The sequence below is a fragment of the Agelaius phoeniceus genome, chromosome 4 (assembly GCF_051311805.1).
Source record: "Agelaius phoeniceus isolate bAgePho1 chromosome 4, bAgePho1.hap1, whole genome shotgun sequence".
Taxonomy (NCBI): domain Eukaryota; kingdom Metazoa; phylum Chordata; class Aves; order Passeriformes; family Icteridae; genus Agelaius; species Agelaius phoeniceus.
In genome coordinates, this window is record NC_135268.1 from 11,431,709 (window position 1) to 11,450,615 (window position 18,907).

Consider the following 18,907-nt stretch of genomic DNA (forward strand, 5'->3'; position numbering starts at 1 on the left):
GCTCCTTAGCTAAGAAAGGTGTTAGGAAAAGGAAGTAAACATGGTTCACCAATGAAACATCCAAGAAAAATGATTAATCAAACTCAGAAAAACCCCAATATTGATTCCATGTCCCCATGCTAGAAGCGTTCCCACGGTATTGAGTTACTGCTCCTGTCAACAAGAGCGATATTACAAAACCATGAATGGAGGCGCAGGACTGGCAAACTCAGTTATGTTTTATCAGCAGCAGAAATCAAAGGTTCCAGGAGCCCGAGGGCTCCTGAGGATCCAACATGATGCCACAGGCCAGCTCCACTTCCATCTCCTGATCCAAGGTCTAGAGCACAGCACAGAAGAGACAATCCTTAGCCCTAAGGCATAGTTTCCATGGCTGGGGTGACACGTGTCACCAAAGGCCAATGGAACTACAGCCATCCTTCCCCTAGGATGTTGACAGTGTTTCCCCACTGCTTCCTGTCCCCACATTTACCTGGCAGCCAAGTTTTAAACAGGAACCACATGGCACATTCTACTCCTTCTGAAGGTATTATAAATACTAACATGAAAACCTGGCAATATAACTAAAACCATTTACCAAATATTATTTTTTATCCTCTTGCAGTGTATCACTGTCAAGAGATGACACAACACGCTTCCCTGGCAGTCTCTACCTTGTGATATCTTCAGAACTGGTAAAACAATCACCACTTCTCAAAAACCTATTATGCAACTCTCCTTTTCAACATAAGCACCTTCCACAGGAGCTGGAAAATATATGTACAGGACCTGCCAAGCCATAGCAATATAAAACACATGATGCTATTAGAGCAATGCCGATTAAGTGACATTTTTACTGGGGAAAATTGCATTGACCTTCTATTGAACTTCTGGCAGGAACCTGCAGCCTCATCATTTCATACCCTGGCCAGACAGAAGCAGGGAGCTCAGGTTTGAATTCTGCAGGAACAAGGGCAATAGGTAACAGCATTCTGTAAGCCAATTAATCACCAGCCTAATTCCCATTTGGCAGACTGGGACTGGGGAATGTGTGGGCGCCTGGTGCGATCAGCAGGGAATCAACACACAACCACCCAAGCTCAGCTCCAGGCTCTCTCCCAGACACTCCCCCACTTCAAGGGCCCTCAGCAGTGAGCTCCCCCAGCACAGCAGGTATTCCCCTGGGACACTTGCCTATTCCAGTGGGAATTTCTGCTTCAGCTCATCTCCCCAAGCAGCAGGCAGTGCCCAGGCACAGAAGTCTTTACAAGTGTCAGGGCAAGGCCAAGGTGGTGCTCAGCTGAAGCCAGCTAGTAACAGCCAGAGCTCAGGGATTCTTCCTACTAACTCCCAGCCACAATCCAGTTGTCAACTCCCAGAACAAACCACTGGCCTAAAGAAATAAACAGGATCAACGTCCAATGCAACTGCCTTCTGTTTCTGCACACCAGAAGCATGAAAGCAACTATCAGATGTCCTGATAGAAAAGGGGAAAGAAAAGCCCAGAGACACAGAATCATGAATTTCTCTAAGATGGTTGACAATATAAAACCATTTTGTACCTCTATCTTAAGTCCTTCTTCTTAGGATTTGCCTCCATTAAAGGTGTCTGTTTTGGCATCTGAGCTGGCATGCAACATCCTTTTATCACAGGGGTGAAAAGGAAAATCCAAATTTGCTAACACTTAAAAACCCCAAAAACATAACGCCCAACCAAACAACACCCATAAAATCATCACTGAATTGAAGCCATTCCTTTCAAAAAGGCCCAAAAGCAAAGATATGGAGAAAGGCCAGATGCAGAGTGGCATTTTAGTAGTGAAACCAACTACTCATTGTAAAGGGTTCTCCTATTGGAGCATAACAAGAAAAAGTTAATGTTTAACTTCTTGGTATGCCTTTAACTTTATGAGCAGCTGTTGGAGTAAGTTTAATGACCTCTACATGGGGGTTTTCAAGTGAAAGAGGAAGCGTGAGTTTTAAAGGGTTACAGAAAAACAAGCACACTCCTGGACAGTCAGACTGTTGGAGCAGTTTTCAGCTGACCAAAACACTTCTAAATCACAACTGGGTTTTTTTTTTAAGGAAGTATTCTTCCATTCACCCAGAACAACCAAGCAGAACCTACAACAAGAAGTGTGACTACACAGAAAATAATGACTTTCAGAACTAAAAAATAGGAGGGAGGATCTTCCCCCCCCTTCTTCACAAAGTTCTGATACTTGAAGGCTGGGCAATGTGGAAATGAAGTGAATGACTGAAATAAGTGTAGTGCTAGCTGACTTGTAGAATATTAATTTAAACATTAAGACTTAATGTCATTTATATAAACATCAATTTTAAATTATTTTAGATGAATTCCAAGTAATAATTGGTGTAACAGTCAATTACAGTCCTAGAACACATACCCAAGATTACATTTAGATTTGCTGCCAATCCTTAATAATCTGCTAATCACTGCTAATAGAACTTTTTGGCATGTTTGAGGGCTTTCTCCTGCTTTACACTCCTGGCTGCCTACCTGCCCTTTCTGAAACTCAGAAATAGCTATTTGCAAGCCAGCAATATCATTATCCACATTTTCCTCCATGGTAGAGAGATCCAGAAGCAGAAGAGCCTCTCACTCACCTCTATCCAGCACAGCCTGAATGCAAACTGCTCCCACATTTATCACTACTCAAAAGATTAAACAGCTCTTATACATAAGGACATTAAGAGTCCTTTTTATTCACTAACCAGGAACACTCCTGACTTCAAAAGCAGCAAAGGAAGTTTGACAGAGCTTCAGTTCAGCGATTCAATCTGCTTTTTTGAGTTCCTCCCTTCTATTCAGCCTTTTTTTAGATCTGTTAAGGTTTGCTGAGTTTACCTGGGCAGTTTGAACAGGACCTCTGCTGGGAAAGGTGCCCTTCATCCCAAACCGCAGTGCTCTCTGACAGCAAAGGAGCAATCTCTGAGCTGCTGATCACTCACCTTACCCAAAGAGCTCAAATTACTCATTACCATTCCACAGAGACAACACAGGTTAAAGGAACAGGCTGCCACCTCTGCAAGCTCAAATCTGGGAGCTCATGAGCAATGAAATGACTATGCCTAAATGGAAAGCTAATGTGTGCATCCCAGGAATATTATTATTTTTTAAAGCGGGGAAATGTGAGATTTTCATGTAATTCAGCAAACCAGCAATTGCCACCATTGTGGTGCTAACACACAGATTTATTCCCTCATCTTGCTCTCAGTATTGTCCCCCTCCCTTTACTACACCTCATTGCACAAAACTCCTTATTTTAGAAGGAAGAACACAAACTCTGCTCTTGGAGCTGTAAACTCCCTAAAACTTGACGTTACTGTCTGAGCCAATTGGAACAAAAAGGCAGAAACACCATTTTTTCATTTAACCTTTTTTCCAAAAGAAAGGTGATTTAATCAGCAACTAACTTGCATTAAAAGCTACAGATCTGATGCCATTTTCACATAGGTAGAGGGACCTTGACCAGTTTTCAGTTAAATACAGCAACCACCCATGCCAAGGTGGTTTTCTCCCAGTGAGGCATTTTTGGCCTTAGTTATCCCACCTGAGGTCAAAAAAACTGGAATCATGAGCAGGGCAGTGTCACCTCAGGAGCCAATCCCACCCCACCATGCCCAACTGCAGCCTTCACCACAGATAAACACAAACAGGGTGCTCATTCCTCTCAAAATCAGATGTACTGTAGCTGTAGTAGGAGACACGTGGTTGAAAGCATAGCAAGAGAAATGCTGAGGGAAGCTGCAGAAGAACTGGTCACAGAGAGCACTACAAACTGTCTCTGGGAAAAAAAAAAAAACCATAAGCAGCTGCTGATTATAGTTTACTACTGCTCTCAATAGAAAGGAAGCATTAAAACAGGGAAAGAAATGACCACTGATCCTAGATTGTTGCCCGACATTACCCAATTGAGTGCCACTCCAGCCCTGCCCACTCCAAACTCCATTGACATGAGTGTACTTTGTGTGCAGTTCTGTTTGCTTTAGCTGCTGTTAAAAACAGTTTTACAGGTAAAACATGATAGCCATCCTCCAGAGGCTTGTGAACACCTCACTTATACAAACACAGAGCCAAGCCCTACAACCCAGGCTGCCTGACCAAAGGCCCTGTAAGCAAAGCCTTTTATCAAGCCCCAGATAGGCAGGAATGACTAACAGAAGGCACTTGCAGTTAAGTATAATGCTGAAAGACAAATAAAATACTTCAAGACAAAGAGAAGGTTTCACTAGTCCTGAGTACAGGAGGATTCTATGCTAAAAATGCATGTACTCAACCCAAATCTTAGGTGTGCTAGCCAAATACATGAAGGTGATAATAAAGACAAAATACAAATACACATACAAATATGCATGAAGTGCATTGATTCCAAACCAAAGGAGTGAGCAGAGAAAAGAAAAACTCTTCCCTTTTACACATCCCTCAACATGTCTGATTTTTCACATTTCCCCCAAACACTTTAAGATTTAATAGCACTCCACATCAGCATTTTTTTGCTGAGCACCCAGAAATGGTACCTATGTGAGGAAATACATTAACCAAATTATGTCTGGCAGCATGTCTCAGAATATAATTTTATCATTGAGACAGGAAGATTTTAATTAGTGGCATAACAGACAACAGTAAGGAATACCATGATCTTCAAGCAAAAACTTGCCTACTAACCATTCCTTTAGGCTGGGAAATGTTAAACATGTTCTTAGCCCATAATACTGTTTGCTGTGCTGTACATATTCCACAGGCAATCCAAAATACCCTAATCCTCTAGGAGCATTACAACATTACAGTCAGCATTGCACAAACTGACTTGAGGAAGCAAACTGCAGGTTAATATTAGGAAGCACTTGGTACTAAGTGACCTGCGTGCTGAAAAGCAGCAAAAAAGCACCAGAAATGCGGAAATGTGCAGAGCCTGGGAGCAACAAATCAGGAAATCATCTGGGAAGAGACTCTGTCATAAGGCATTGTACAGCCTTTGGGTTTATGTCCTTAGATTTTTCTCTATCACACATCCTGTTACTAATTGCTGAGGCACAGTGTATGCTGTGATTGCTATTCTGTGTTGCCATGTTTTAGATGAGTGGTGTGATTTGGCTTCCAACCACAGGCTCCTTTTTTCAACTAAATGAATAAATTAAGAAATTAGTAAGACACGTGTATCAACAAGAGCAGGTTTTTGCATTTGCTTTGTAGAGTCTCGCAAACAACAGCTCCTATTCCAATGGCTGAAGCACTTCAACGAGTACAAGAACATCTCATCCACAGACAAAAGAGGAAGATATATAGGCATTACAATCCTCTGTCAGACTTATTGTGTCAGCAACGCAAACAGCAAAGGAGCTATTAAGAGGGAGTCAAAAGGATATACAATTTATGAAACCACTTTTAGTAACTACTTAGTGTATGTGCAACAGGTTTTATCAAACATTGAAGGGTTTTACCTAAGCTTTTGTACTCAACCACGGCAGAAAAAGGATTTTAGAAAGCCCCACTTCACAGGTAGCATGGCAGAAGAGGCACTTCTTCAAAATAAAGGTTCTACAATTTATACATAACATATTTTCAAAAAGCATGCCAGTAGATGGATCTTTCAGAAGTCACATGGGAACAGAACTCCTATGTAAGGCATTCTGTCCTACTGAAATAACTTTATAGGAAGTGACCAAAGTATAACACTCCTGGTAACACTTGACCACTGGCTTTTGGAAAGAAGTGCTCTGTGGTTCTTCATGGTTATGGAAAACTGCCCCAAACTTCTGAAAAGACTGATCATGTCTAAAAAGATTAAATACTTACAAATACTATCTTTATAATGGTTCTGTTCTAAATCTACTCAGGATTTCCAAATCTATTAAGAGCAATAATTTGATCTTTTAATCAAGACCCTTATAACCTGCTTGCTTTGGAGTCATAATGCTGCAGTAGTGACTGTATCAGTCAAAATCTCATTTACCTGAGAGTAAAGGATTCAAGTTTAATTAAGTATTTTCATTAGGTGAACTAAGTTCCAACAGGGCCAAGGCACCTTCCACTCCACATGACCTACATTCCTTAACACTCCACGCACTAAAACTGAGCAAACAATGCACAGCAAAAATTATAAACTTTACAAAAGGTCAGTATTGTATGAGCATCCATTTTCCAAGTTCAGCCCAACTAACTGCATGGAATTGCGTTTCATCAAGATTTTAAAACCTGTGAAACATTAACCTCTGTAGACCTACCAGGTAGGGTAATCAAAACAAATCAAAACACATTCTTGAGTCATTTTAATAACTCAAATAAAAGCAAATAGAGCAAGAACAGCCAGTCCTTTTTGCCCTGTTTTGCACCGGGCATCTCAAACAGGGCATTTCAAGATCCCTATAATTTGTAACACTTCACAAAGTGAGGATTAGCAAAGCCAAGCACTCACTCACTGCTCCAAAACCAGCAAGCCTTCCACCAGGGCAGCCTGACTGGGTGTGCCAGCAGCTCAGATTTCTCCGCATTGGCGATCTCCGTGACACAGCTCTGCTCCATGCTGCCCATGGTTATCCCAGCCCTGGCACCTTGGAAAGACACCTGCTTCCTGCACACAGCCCAGAGCCATCTGTTTGTGAGTGAGACACACACTCCTGGTGGAGAGATTTGTCTGCTTCATCAACACAACAGGAGAACCTTCCCTGACAAATGACACCTCTTCCTTCGCAGCTACTGGGAACTCACTCACGACACTGTGTTTTGGCAACAACACCCAAGTCCCTTGACAAAGTCTCCTCAGCTCCTTGGAGATCTTCCCTCCAAGTACCCAGACCTGAAACCCTAAGTTCCTCCACCTGCAGTAGCCATTTTGCACTAGAAAGAACCAGAAATATTCCTGTGATATTAGGGCTGGAGGGATCAACAGAGAGGAGCCAACAGGTTATTCCACATTTCCAGGGGACACCAGTGTTGGTAAAGACATTTTTTACCATCCCTGTTCCTACTGTGTGACCACTGTGCCCCGAAGAGCCCAGGAACAGAATAACTCACCACAGGACTAAGTGCTGAACATAAAAGGAAACTTTCTACCTGCAGAGAGGATAAGGCATAAGTGCCACAGGAGCTGATGGAGACAAAGATGCCCCCACTGAAGGGTCAAAGCTGCCCACGGTGTCTTTGCTCTCACACTGGCATCAAAAGACAGGCTCAAAGAGCAGATGAATGAAGCGCTAAAGAGATGGAAAAAGGAAAAAAAGAAAAAACCTCACTCTGATTTTCAATACTTGAATTAATGACTGGATCACCCTTGCTATAATGACCCTCTGAAGAAGGGGCTGGAAGAAATTGCAGTGCACTTTGCTGTGAGCCTAATTCCTTGGTGCCTGTAGTTACGTGCTACCATCACCCAAGCATGAATTTTGGCTCACGAACAAGCCCCAGGGCCTGAGACAATGTTAGTTTTAAACTGAAACCCATTTCACTGGGATTTTCACTTAACTTCAATAATTATTGGGGGGATGCTTTGCTTTTCACTCCAGCTGGCTTCAGCTTGGTACAAGCTCTCCCTGGTCACGCCATCACATGACAGCCAGAAGCACTCAATGAATTTCTTTGTTCCTTTTCTGACTTCATCCTATAGCAAATAAGCACATTTTAACAAGCCACACAAACACAATCACAAAGGAAACTATCACAGGTTTGTTTCAGCAGTGGGAAATATAACCTGGAATAAAGTAAAAACACTGCATTTCATCACGCTTTGCTCTTATTCAGCTCCATTAAAATAATTGCAACAACACCACACATGCAAAAAATATTTAGCTTATTCAGTCTGTTAATTAATAGCTTCTGTTTCGAAATTTATGGGTCGGTTTTGTTCAAATTCAGTTGTTGTCTGTTGCTCTCAGATTTGTATTTTGAGTGCCTGCTTTCAACGATCTCCTGGTAGAATCTGGGCCTAGAGTAAGGATAAAAGTGTAATGTAACAGCTTTCCTGTATAGTTTAATCCTGAGATTCTGATTTTAAGAGCAAGACCACATCACTTACCAGAGCTACAGGGGACAGAAACCAACTTGGGAATCTTCTAGAACGAACAAAATACACTCCAGTAAGGGTTGGGGCTTTTTATGTTTTTGTAGCTGTACAAAAATTTTTAAACATACAATCTTCCTGCGAATTTCTAGCACTAGTAGTTGAGTAAGACTAGAGTATAATTCATGAAAGGAAAGTCTAGAGTATAATTCAAAATGTAAAGACAGGGTTTGTACATTTTCCAAGACAGTCTCAGACTTAAGTACAATCTGTTAATTCACAAACATTAGGGAAAAGAGAAAATAAATCCAAAGATTACAAGGGGTCAAGACAAAGATGGTTCCCATCTCCAAGACCACAATTCCCAGAATAACCTCGGTGTAAAACCAAAACAAATGAAAAATAACCCATCCAGGTACACCCCAAGTGCTTCTACACATGCACATGTCTGTTCCTACCCACCAAAACAGCACTTCCCAGGTATTCCTCCACTTCTGGAAAGCAACTAAACCTTTCTCAACATGAGCACTACAGAGCAAAAAATACCTGCCGGGGGTTCAAAACAGAAATAACTTTATAATCTGTATCTGTAGTTATTTCATTAGTAAGCAGTTTAAGGCAAGACTTATCTAATAAAAGTATAGTCTGCAACAAAATGATTTGGAATACTGCAATCCTCAAGTGTACTTCCATGAAAATAAAGCTAATTGATAAGCAAGCAAAATAATTACCAAACTGTCACAAAGTACAGTAATTAATGACTTATTAGGAGTGGTTAAAGAAATATGACAGCTTCACTCCTGTATTTTACACATTCAGATCTCCTTTTCAAGATTCTCAACTTAAAAAAAAAAAACAAACAACCTCAGATAACCATCAACCATCCTTGGGCAAGTTTCCACACAAGTCCTCACAAGACTGACAGCAACAGCTCCCATTTCCTTTTAGCCCCACAAGTCATGGATGCCCCAAGCACTAGACTGGCCTATCCAGACATGTTACTGAAATAATACACATGGAATTTTCCACTTTGTGCTGCTGGGAAGCAAAATGTGTGTGGACAAAGCTTCACACAAACATTTTAAGCTTGATTAAAGTGATACAGTTTTGTGTCCAGGGACAAATCACCACACACCCCTCAAAGCTCGGTTTCCGGAAATAATTTTCTTCTGAGGACCAGCAAGGCTTCATCAGTGGTGTAATCATTCAGTAAAGCTTTGCTGGCATTCACAGCACATTGATGTACAGGTTTGAACTGAGCTGTGGTGACTCTGAACCATGCCACATCCAGCTCTCCAGGGGCAGCAACCAAGAACACTCCAGAGAAGGATACTGCTGCAAGGTCCACCTCAGGATACCATGCTGTTAAAAAGAAATACTGCTGAGCAGATGTTTGCATTTTGATCAATTGGCACAAGTGGCTTCCTAAGCAAACATAAAAAAGAAAAAAATCTAGTTCCTTGCAAACGGCAGCTATGATCTCTAACAACTATCTCATTTTAAAAATCCCTAGCACTCACAAATCTGAAGCAGCTACTACATGAAGTGCTAGCTTTGTTTGCTTTGTGCTAGCTTTTTTGTCTTTTTTTTTTTAAAGATAGTACTTAATTTTTGTTGAAAGTTTTTTCAATACTTTTAAAAACATCTATTTCATGAATTGGTTGTCCTGGCACTAAAGCACCTTATTCATCTGACTTAAGTCAAATAATTTTCAAATCAGATGGGGGCTGCAGAAAAAACCTAAAACAAATCAAATACAAATGTAACTGCATTTCAATCTAAATGCAGTTTAGATTAAATCCTGGACATCTAAAATCAATGTTTGAAAGTTTTTGTTACACTTATGCACTCCATCTTCAGTTATAACAAATAAACAACTTTTTCCAGACTGGTGGTGAAAATAATTTCTCTAATAGAATATAGTCTTGAATTAAGAAACTTGAAAGGTCCTCCAACTTCTACATTCCCACTGTTACCGCCTTTTAAGTATAAGACACAACTTTAATATTTCATTTTTTTTCAAGCATGCTGTTTCTGCAGGGCATCAAGGCTCACTTTCAGCTCAGAATCAGAAGCTGACTCAAGACTTCCCATTAACTCTCTCTTTAGTTACTGAGTAAGAAGGGAAAATAGTCTTAAGTTGCTTATTTTTTGTGAAGCTGAACCATCCATTCATAGGAGGAAAGAACAGCACAGAGCAAAGAAGAATGCTATGCTTGTTTCTCTATACAAATAAAGTTATGGGCATGACAAACCAGTTTATAGGCACAGTTTGGGCTACTAACCATTTAAACGCTTATTTCTTACACAGAATAGCAGGACCTCACACCCTAAACATTTTAACAGACATACATCCAAGTGTCATAAAAGATCAAAAATAATTCATCAAAAGGTTCAAGAAACCTTATGTCACAAGTCTTGGAAATTTCCTCCCAGCAAAGCTGTCCTAGAGGAAGGACAGAGAATTCCACTAAATGCTTCCAGTGCATTTTACTTCCTGGAAAACGGGGAGAAGAACCCTCCACAATACCTATTCACAAACACTTGGACCTGTACCAGAAAGTCAGTTTTCAGCCCAAAGATACTTTCTGAAACAACAATAAGAAGTCAATCCATGCTGAAATTTTTCTGAGGACTAGAAATACCAACAAAGGAGGTGAATGTCAAATGCTTCTCATGTGTCAGCATTTCTCAAACACACTTCTGTTACCTTCACAAATATGACTTTGTAATAATCAAACAGAAATAAAAATATTTGTTGAAAGTCTAGAGCTGGAAGAAAAAAAGTTATTTCATTTGCTAATCATCTCATGAATTTGATCTCACCACAAACAACCCAATAGGATTTAATACCGCAGTGGGATTTCTCTGGTGAGTAAAAGACAAGAGATTTGACCAATAAGGAACAAACCAAGGTAAATTCTTCTGTTCTGAAGGGAGCAACCTTCAGAAAGAGCAATGTGGACAAAAAGCACTTTAAAGAGCCCAAAGTGGAAAACAGCAGGAAAGGTAGGCAAGGGCAACAAACCCTCAGCAGTTGAAGTCAAAACCAATGTATCTCATAGTCAAGAGCATCAATTAGAACATAACCAAGTCAGGACAGACACTGTTACTCTTTAAATTAGCTCAGAACACTCTTCAAGTAGTAGTTAGAGTATTCCAGCAAATCATGTCCTCTGTGCATGTCTCAACAGGTGCAGGGAAGGCCCCACACACAAAGCCATGCCAGCGAGGCACAGCAGCTGCAATTGCCACCAGTTCCATCCCCCAAAACCAGCCCACTGTTCCATTAGCACTTACTCAGCAAATCACTCACACAGGCAAGGAGAGGACTCCGAGCTCAGGTGACATCACCCTGCACAGAAGAAGGATGCAGGATCCTTTCAGATATCCTCTCCTCCAGTCCAGGTTAATCTCATGGGTTTCTCCACCCAAATCCTGCTTTAGAGCAACCCAACTGTTTAGAAGCATCCTAAGAAAATAAAATCTACTGTTTATAAAACACTGACATGATTCTCACCTCTGAGTCTCAATATTTAACAGACACCTCACCAAACAAATATTTCTTTTCTCGGGTTCTATAAAGAGCTTCTGTTAACAGGAAAGACACACAAAAAAAAAAAGGAAAAATAAGTCACAAGTATTTTGTGCTAAATACTCATTTCCCTGTACTTCAACTGAAATATTTTCACAACAGCATGAAAGCTGTCTCGGAGCACAAGACTCCAGCACAAACTGGTTGGTCTTTTGGAAAAGAAAAGCCACTGCAGTATCCAGTGTTCGGCCTGGATCAATGACTGAAACAAGCAAACAAAAACAAGGAAATGTGAAGCAAAGGTTAATTGCACACTAGGTAGTGTCAATGCTTTAAAACTAGCTCAGCTAAAAACCTAAGTGACCTTGTGTGATAATTGCTTGGAAAAGCAGGCAGCTTCAGACTGGAAACACTAACCAAGAAAACGTTGGCATAAAAGCCTAGAAATAAGTAATATCACGTGAAATATTCCCAAAACTAAGTAATTTGGTCATAACATGAAAAAGACATAAAAAACCACTTATTTAGGGTTTTTGCTTTGGAGGAGAAGACCTTCAAGGATGCCTACTACTACAGTTGCTCCCTGCTGTCCATCCCCAGGGAACTCTGAGGAGCACGCAAAACGGGCTGCGCAATTCCCAAAAATTCCCTGTTGTTCCACAGCCAGGGCTCAAAGGAGTAGGTTATTTAGAGAATAAGAGACAAGATGCCACTCGATACCCGCTTAAATACCGCAACTTCAGCGCTGTGTCGCCCGAAAAGTTCACGCTTCACCGTTTTCCTCCTTTTTGAGCCCAACCGGGAGGCGCAGCAGCAATTACGCAACGCTGTTCCTTCAGAGGCGGCTGGGATGGAAACTGAGGGAATATCCAGGGAGGGCACTGCATCCCAGGCACTCTGGGAGCCATCCCAGGTCCCCCCGCTCTCCCTCACACCGCGTCTCCAAGCCGGCAGCTGGGTGGCAACCCAACAAGGGAGGGAGCGGGGGCTCTGCGCGGTGCTACCCGCGCTGACACCACCGCGGAGCCGCTGTCGGCGACAGCCCCTCACGGCGACACTAAATAGTAAACGGGGACCCGCCGAGACCGGCCAGAATTCGGTGTCCGAAAAGCGGCGCCTTCCCGCGTCCCCACTCCCGCCCTCAGCGCCCCGCGCGCGCCGAACTCCTCGCGCGCGCCTCCCCTCAGGGCTGCGGAGCCGCCGCTGAGAGACCCCCGGGCAGGCGGGCGCCCGCTCAGCCCCCCCCCGGCTCCCTCTTCCATCACGGCGCTCCAACTCCCTCAAGGAGCAGCGGCAGCACCTGCTGGGCTTCCCCGCACTCGCCGCTGCGGCGCCGGACAAGGACCACGCCAGAGCCCGGCTGATGAGTGCCCGCCTGCCGCGCCGCACAGGTAGCTGCGCGCCGCCCCGGGCCCCTCTCGTCTCCCCGCCCGAGCGCCCCTCACGAAAAGGGCGGGAAGGGACGCGTCCTTCTGGTGCCCCTCAGGACATGGCGCTCCCCCTCACCCCTCAGCTCCCTCCTCAGGTCACACTGTCCCCTCGCTCGGAGGCACCGCATCGACGCGGCTCCCCTGCGGCTCCTTCTCTCAGCTGTCACCCCACGGCACGGCTCTTCACCTCAGCTCCCCACTTCTCACCCCGACTTCCATGGCTCTTCCCCTCAGCCCTCCAGCCCTCATCCCCCTTCCATAGCTCTTTCTCTCAGCCCCTCGACTCTCACGCACCCCATCCCCTTGAACGGCTTTCCCTCCTCCCGCTACATCAGACCCACCACCGCAGGCACCCTTCCCCTTGCGGGAAGGAAAGAGGGCGAAGGTAGACTAGGACAAGCAGTGAGGTGGAACGACATTCCCTCTCCACCTCCCCACCCGGACCCTCCGCGCCGCAGCCAGGACCCCTGGGCCCCCTCGGTACCGCCAAGGCCCCTCACCGCTCTCCCTTCAGGGCCGCTCCTCCGCGTCGCTACCTCTGGTAAGGAGCCGACGAACGCAGCTCCGCTCGGGGCTCTTGTCCTTCAGCCGGGTCCGCCCGGCCCGGGCTGCGGCGCTGCTGCGGCGCCGAGAGCGCCGGGCCCGCCGGTGCCTCCGCCCGGGCTCTGCTGCACCTGCTGCGGGGCTGGGCTGCCCTGCGAGCAGAGGAGGCTCCCTCGCTCCGTCCTCCCTCAACTTCGCATCACTCCGGGCTACCCCCGCTCCGCCCCACCGCATGCACCGGCGCTGCCGCTCGCCCCCGCGTCCGGGGAAAGGCTCGGCTGCCCTCCCGCCCCATGCACTGCCCCGCTGCCGGGACGGCGGGCAGCTCCCGGCACAGGGCAGCTCCCCTGGGCCCGCCTCTGGCGGGCGGACCGGGACCGCCCCCACCAATCAGCCCCAGTGCGGCCACTCTTCAGATCCAACCCTTTACCGGGGCCAGAAATACCTTCTGCTGGACCAGGTTGCTCCAAGCCACGTTCAACTATTTAGCTAATTAAGCACCAACTTAACGTAGTTATCACAATTTCGCTCCCCCGACCGTCTTTAAATACAAGCACTAATTATCCAGTTGGTTTTATGTTTGGGTGGATGTGAATTTGGGGTTTTTTTCCTGTGTTATTTTCTTGTTATCTAATAATGATATGTCAAAATATAATAAAGCTGTTATCTCATAGCTGACAGACAGTAAAGTTCTTTGAAACAACAAGATTTGCCCCTCACCTCTCATACACTCTAAAGTCTAAACTTTCCCTGTTTCTTTTCATTTTCACATTCACTGAAGTTTTTGCAATGAGCTTTAAAGGACAAGAAGTGTCAGATTGTCTTCCTGATTTGACAGATCAGGTTACTCCTTCAATAAAAGTGAAGGTTTAAGTTTCATCAGACAAAACAAAAAAGTTAATGAAATTGGAATGATAGGTTAATGAAACAGCATGATAAGAAAAATGAGCATAAGCTTTAAATTGATTTCCATTTTAGTCAAGATGGGTTGCAAAAGAAAATGAAACTCAACTTTCATTCAAATCAATCCAATTTATTTGGGGCATATAGTTTTCCTCTATATTCGTTATACAGCTTTTTAAGAGCTATTCTGTTTCTTACACATGGAACAAATCATTAAAGTTTCTCAAATCTCTAAAAGTGGCAATTGGTGCAGGTACCTGGGGAATTCTATTACAATTATTTACCAGACCTTGGTAAAAAATTAAAGGTTTCTTCATGGAATATTGTACTGAAGATGTCTCACAGTGCTGGTAGCATTTTGAATTTAATTACTGAGTGCTATTTAATACTCAGGAGTGAATGTTACTTCTAAAATCTTTCATATTATTCCCCACCCGCTCTTCTGTCAGTACATCAGACTTGCTTAATTTTGTCATTGTTCTGCCTTCCCAGTTTCCTGTCTTGAGCAGATGAGAATAGGTCAGACACAATGTTTTACCAAAAATTTTTAAAGAGCTAATGATTTTCTCATAACATCCTACATTTATTGTAATGGCATCTTTCCTTGCCTTGTAATGGCAACTTGCCTTGAGTTTCCATCAACTCTAGGTACATGTACATCACAGTGTCCTGTCTCTACCTGTTATGGTTCCATGCTATTGCCAAATTGATTTTATTTCCAACTCCAGATATATGTATAATTTTGTATTTAACAGTTTTGTATTTCTTTCAAAGTAAATATGAGGCATTCATTATTAGCTAAGGTATGATTATAACTCTAAGGTGTATAAGGTTTACAGCAAAATACTGAAAGAGGGAATTTTTGCTCTCCAGTATGTTCCAGACCCTGTCAAAGAAATTCTGTGTTGCAAAAGTTTTGGAGTCTTGAAATCTGAAATTGTGATAGGAAATCAGATTCAAATAAAAAAATTTAAAATCACAAAATGCTATAAATATGAAGCATTCTTAATTTTTGTTAAAGTTTTACAGAGTTAATAAACACTTCAAAGCATTTTTGAAGAACCTTCAATTGTTGTCCAAAGGGACACCTTCATATTATATTTCAAGGGAGGAATTTAATTAATTTGCTTTTAATTTGGACAGTGATGTCATCAAGGTTATTTTTACTTGCTGAGGAGCAAGAAATGCCTCTTGACATGACATATTTCTCTGAGGTTGTTGAGTGCCTTCATCCAAGAGAATGAGGTTAGAACTTGATTGTGTTGGAGGAAGACAATGGTTCCCTGTCATGTTTTTGTCCTGGTGAAGTTTTTATCATGCTCATAAGAATCAAGAAATGCTACACTGTTAATTCCAGATTTGTGATTCTGCAAATCCAGTTCATTGAACTGGACAATATGTGTAAGGTATACTGAAGATTATGTCCCTTGTGCATTTCTACTGATTTGCACAGGTCTGGCCAAAGAGGAAGTAATTTCTCCAGTAGATTGCTGGATCATGATGATTCACATGGAGTTCTTCAAGTGTTTTGTCTTCAGCCTTGATTGTTTTGGCTATACATGCACACACCTCCAGAGTTTTTATAGAGCAAAGTACAACTATCACCTTCCTTGTAACTCAGATCCCAAGGCAGAGTTAGCTGCCTTTGCTGCCTGGTTGATATACAGTCACAAGCAGCCAAAACTACAAGCAGCCTATTTATTTATTTAAATAGGGCTTGTAGTTCTTTAGCCTTCCCAATATGCCAGAAGGAGTTGATCATCTGAAATGTATAGAAGTCAATTTAACTGCAGTGTTACCAGACAACCAGCACTTCTGGGTCTGCCTGTCAGGTCTTTGGAACCTGCTCACAAATCCCCACAAAAGTGGGAAAAATGTACAAATGAGTCTGCCTTTGCAGTAGGCAAGTGTTGGCCTTATTGTCTCCCACAAGTGACACTAACACACGAGTTAATTCTACCTAAGGTTAAATCTCACTAAGGGTGAGCCCCTTAACTGTGTGTTACAGCTGTAAACGGTGGCTCCCAACAGAGAACTAAAGCAACCACCCCATGCTTTGTGGCTCGTGGAGGTGTGAAATGGTACAATTTCTACTTGGCTGATGTCATTTGGGTAGTAGCAGACAGTTTTTCTCCTAGATGAGAAATCTGCGATGCACCTGCAGTTGTTCAGTGCAGCCTGTGTAATTACAAAGCACAACATTCTATTTCCTGGGGCAAAAATTTTAACAAACGAAGAAGGAATCCTTTATGGACAAATTTAGGCGAGACCTCGTGTCTTATTTATTCCTTGCTTGGCAGTAACTTTCTGAGCAGGTTTGTCAACCATGGGGCCAGGACACCTTAATGTAGAAAAATGTTAAAACCATAAAAATCCCACTTTGCTGTGCCTTGTTGCAAGGCATGTTCTGTGGTTAGAGAAGGCACAGGGAGGAGCGCTTAAAGCATTTGAGCAGATCAAGCATCTCTCCTTTGAGGAAAGACTAAAGAAGGTGGAACTCTTCTGTGTGGGAAGGGAATAGCTGAGAGGAGATTTGGTCAAGATCTGCAAAACCGTGAAGGGGGGTAGAGCCAACAGCTACACGTCTGCTTTTCACTAGAAGCTGTGATTCAAGAACAGGTGAGAGTAACTGCAGTGAGCACCAAAGTGGGTTGAAGAGACGAGAGGAAGATTTTAATGACAAGCAGCTGACCTTGATTTCCTTGATTACCCCCAAGAAGTTAAAAAGGCAGGCTGGGTGAGTAGGGTTAGTTATAGGGTGAGCAGGTTGTGGTTGAGGGTGTTCTCTTTTGGCTCTGGTGGTTGCCTGTGGTGGTACAAATGCAATAACTGAGCATTGTGAGTGAGTAGCAAGGGAGTGGATTAGCAGTAGGGGTTATGCTGTTTCTTGAGAGTGTCTTCTTTTCATACTGTTAGAAGCTGATTAGTGGCCTGCTAGAACTTTATTCATCCTCAGAGAAGTTTTTGTGTTGAGGACCATAGCCTAGGGAGTAGGTATACTCAATAACTTATTATTTTGTGTTTTTTTACTGCTTTAAGCAGAGTACTTTTTCTAAATGTGATAATGTAGCTAGAAAATTGAAAAACTCATGTGGTTTTTCTGTTAGTAAGTGGTGATAATGTGCTTTTACAAAAGTTGCTTCTGGAAACTTCGGCTGTGTTTATCCCGGTACGCTTTCAAGTTCTAGGCACACAAGTAGGCAGGAAGTGTTAGGTATGGGGTAGGTGCTTCTTAGTTGAATAAACTTGTTTATGTCAGCTGTTCTGGTGACTTTTTGCTCACTTGGTTTTGTTCCTATGCTTAATGGTGGTTTTGTGAAGGAGGTTCAAAACCTGTGCCACTTCCTGTTTCAGCCCTGTGTTTCAATACTGTTTCTCCCCAATTGCGTAGTCACTTCTTGAATTGTGTGGTAACATATTCCTCAGTGTGCTTTTAAAAAGGAATATGGAAATAGAAATATTCATGTTTCTGTTCATGCTTTTAAATTCAATTACATAAAATTAGTCATTAAGTGTGTAAAAACCCTGCATGTGAGAGCAGTGTTCTCTTAGTTGCTGTTAGAAATGTTTGCACATGTAGTTGGCTCTTTTATAGGTTTTTATCTCAGCAAATAACACCATGATGAGCTTTCTTCATCATCCTTCAAAGAGGCACTCGGACTTCATCTCTTTAAATCTGAGGAAAACAACATGAAGCAGGTATTGGAGGTAGTCTTTTTTCAGTTTAAAATACCAGAAGGTGTTCCAAGTCTGTTACCTGGTGGGGGTTGCTTGTTCCAATTAGTTCATTAGACGTAAAGAAGTAATTACGAAAGGCTACTGCAATAGTCTTATTTCACAAGGCAAAAAAGTTGCTAAAATACCCAAGCTTGGAGCTAGTACTAATTTTATGCCTAGCTTTGCAAGAGGTGTTTTCAGACCCTTACTGACATTATGTATATCTTTGAACAAGTACTGCATTCAAAACCTGGCTGCAGAGAGAGTGAGCCAATCCAACAAGATGCTTGGTTCAGTTCTGTTTCTACACTTCCCTGTGAGTGGCTTCAGGAAGCACTGCTTAGTTTTGCATCTGTGGTTCTAACTTAAATTATCCATGATAATGGGCTATGGTTTGTGTGTCTTTCCTGTGTAAGCAGAAAAGGTTAGTTTGTATATAATAAGTAAAATAATTAATAGTGCCTGGATACTCTACTGAAAGGTGTTGCTGTTTGACTGAAAGGAATAAAAAGAGCAGTAAACCAAGCAAATGTATTGCTCCAGCAGTAGTGTATTGTATTTGGCTCTTGAACCATTTCTCATTGATAAGAGCTCTTGCCACACCTATTAAGAAAACACCAAATGCCAAAGCTCTGTGCATCTAGTTTGCTCTCCTTAGCCCATCTGGGCAGTAAGCAGCAGAGTGAGAGGGCAGCACCTAAAAATGGCTTCAAGGGAATAGTTAAATGAACTGAGATCTGCTTGGTAATCCCATAGTGACACAGGTGATAGGGGTGTGT

General features: G+C 42.8%; 2 protein-coding genes across 4 annotated transcripts in view; one reads left to right on the forward strand and one right to left on the reverse strand.

The window, feature by feature from the left end:
* Window positions 1-13,856, reverse strand: part of UGT8 (UDP glycosyltransferase 8) — a 35,043-nt gene extending 21,187 nt beyond the window's left edge. Inside the window, exon 1 of one of the 3 annotated variants that reach the window (XM_077176790.1) lies at window positions 13,502-13,856. In XM_077176790.1, the coding sequence (XP_077032905.1) occupies window positions 13,502-13,742 (241 nt within the window). In that variant the 5' untranslated portion in view covers window positions 13,743-13,856. Of the gene's footprint in view, window positions 1-12,255; window positions 12,403-13,465 lie in introns of those variants that run through there. The other 2 variants (XM_054632952.2, XM_054632953.2) reach the window with 2 other exon arrangements.
* The window catches only part of ARSJ (arylsulfatase family member J), a 153,234-nt gene continuing 147,173 nt past the window's right edge, over window positions 12,847-18,907 (forward strand). The window contains exon 1 of the mRNA XM_077176792.1: window positions 12,847-12,926. The gene's annotated coding sequence lies outside the window, so the exon portion shown is untranslated. The remainder of the gene's footprint in view (window positions 12,927-18,907) is intronic.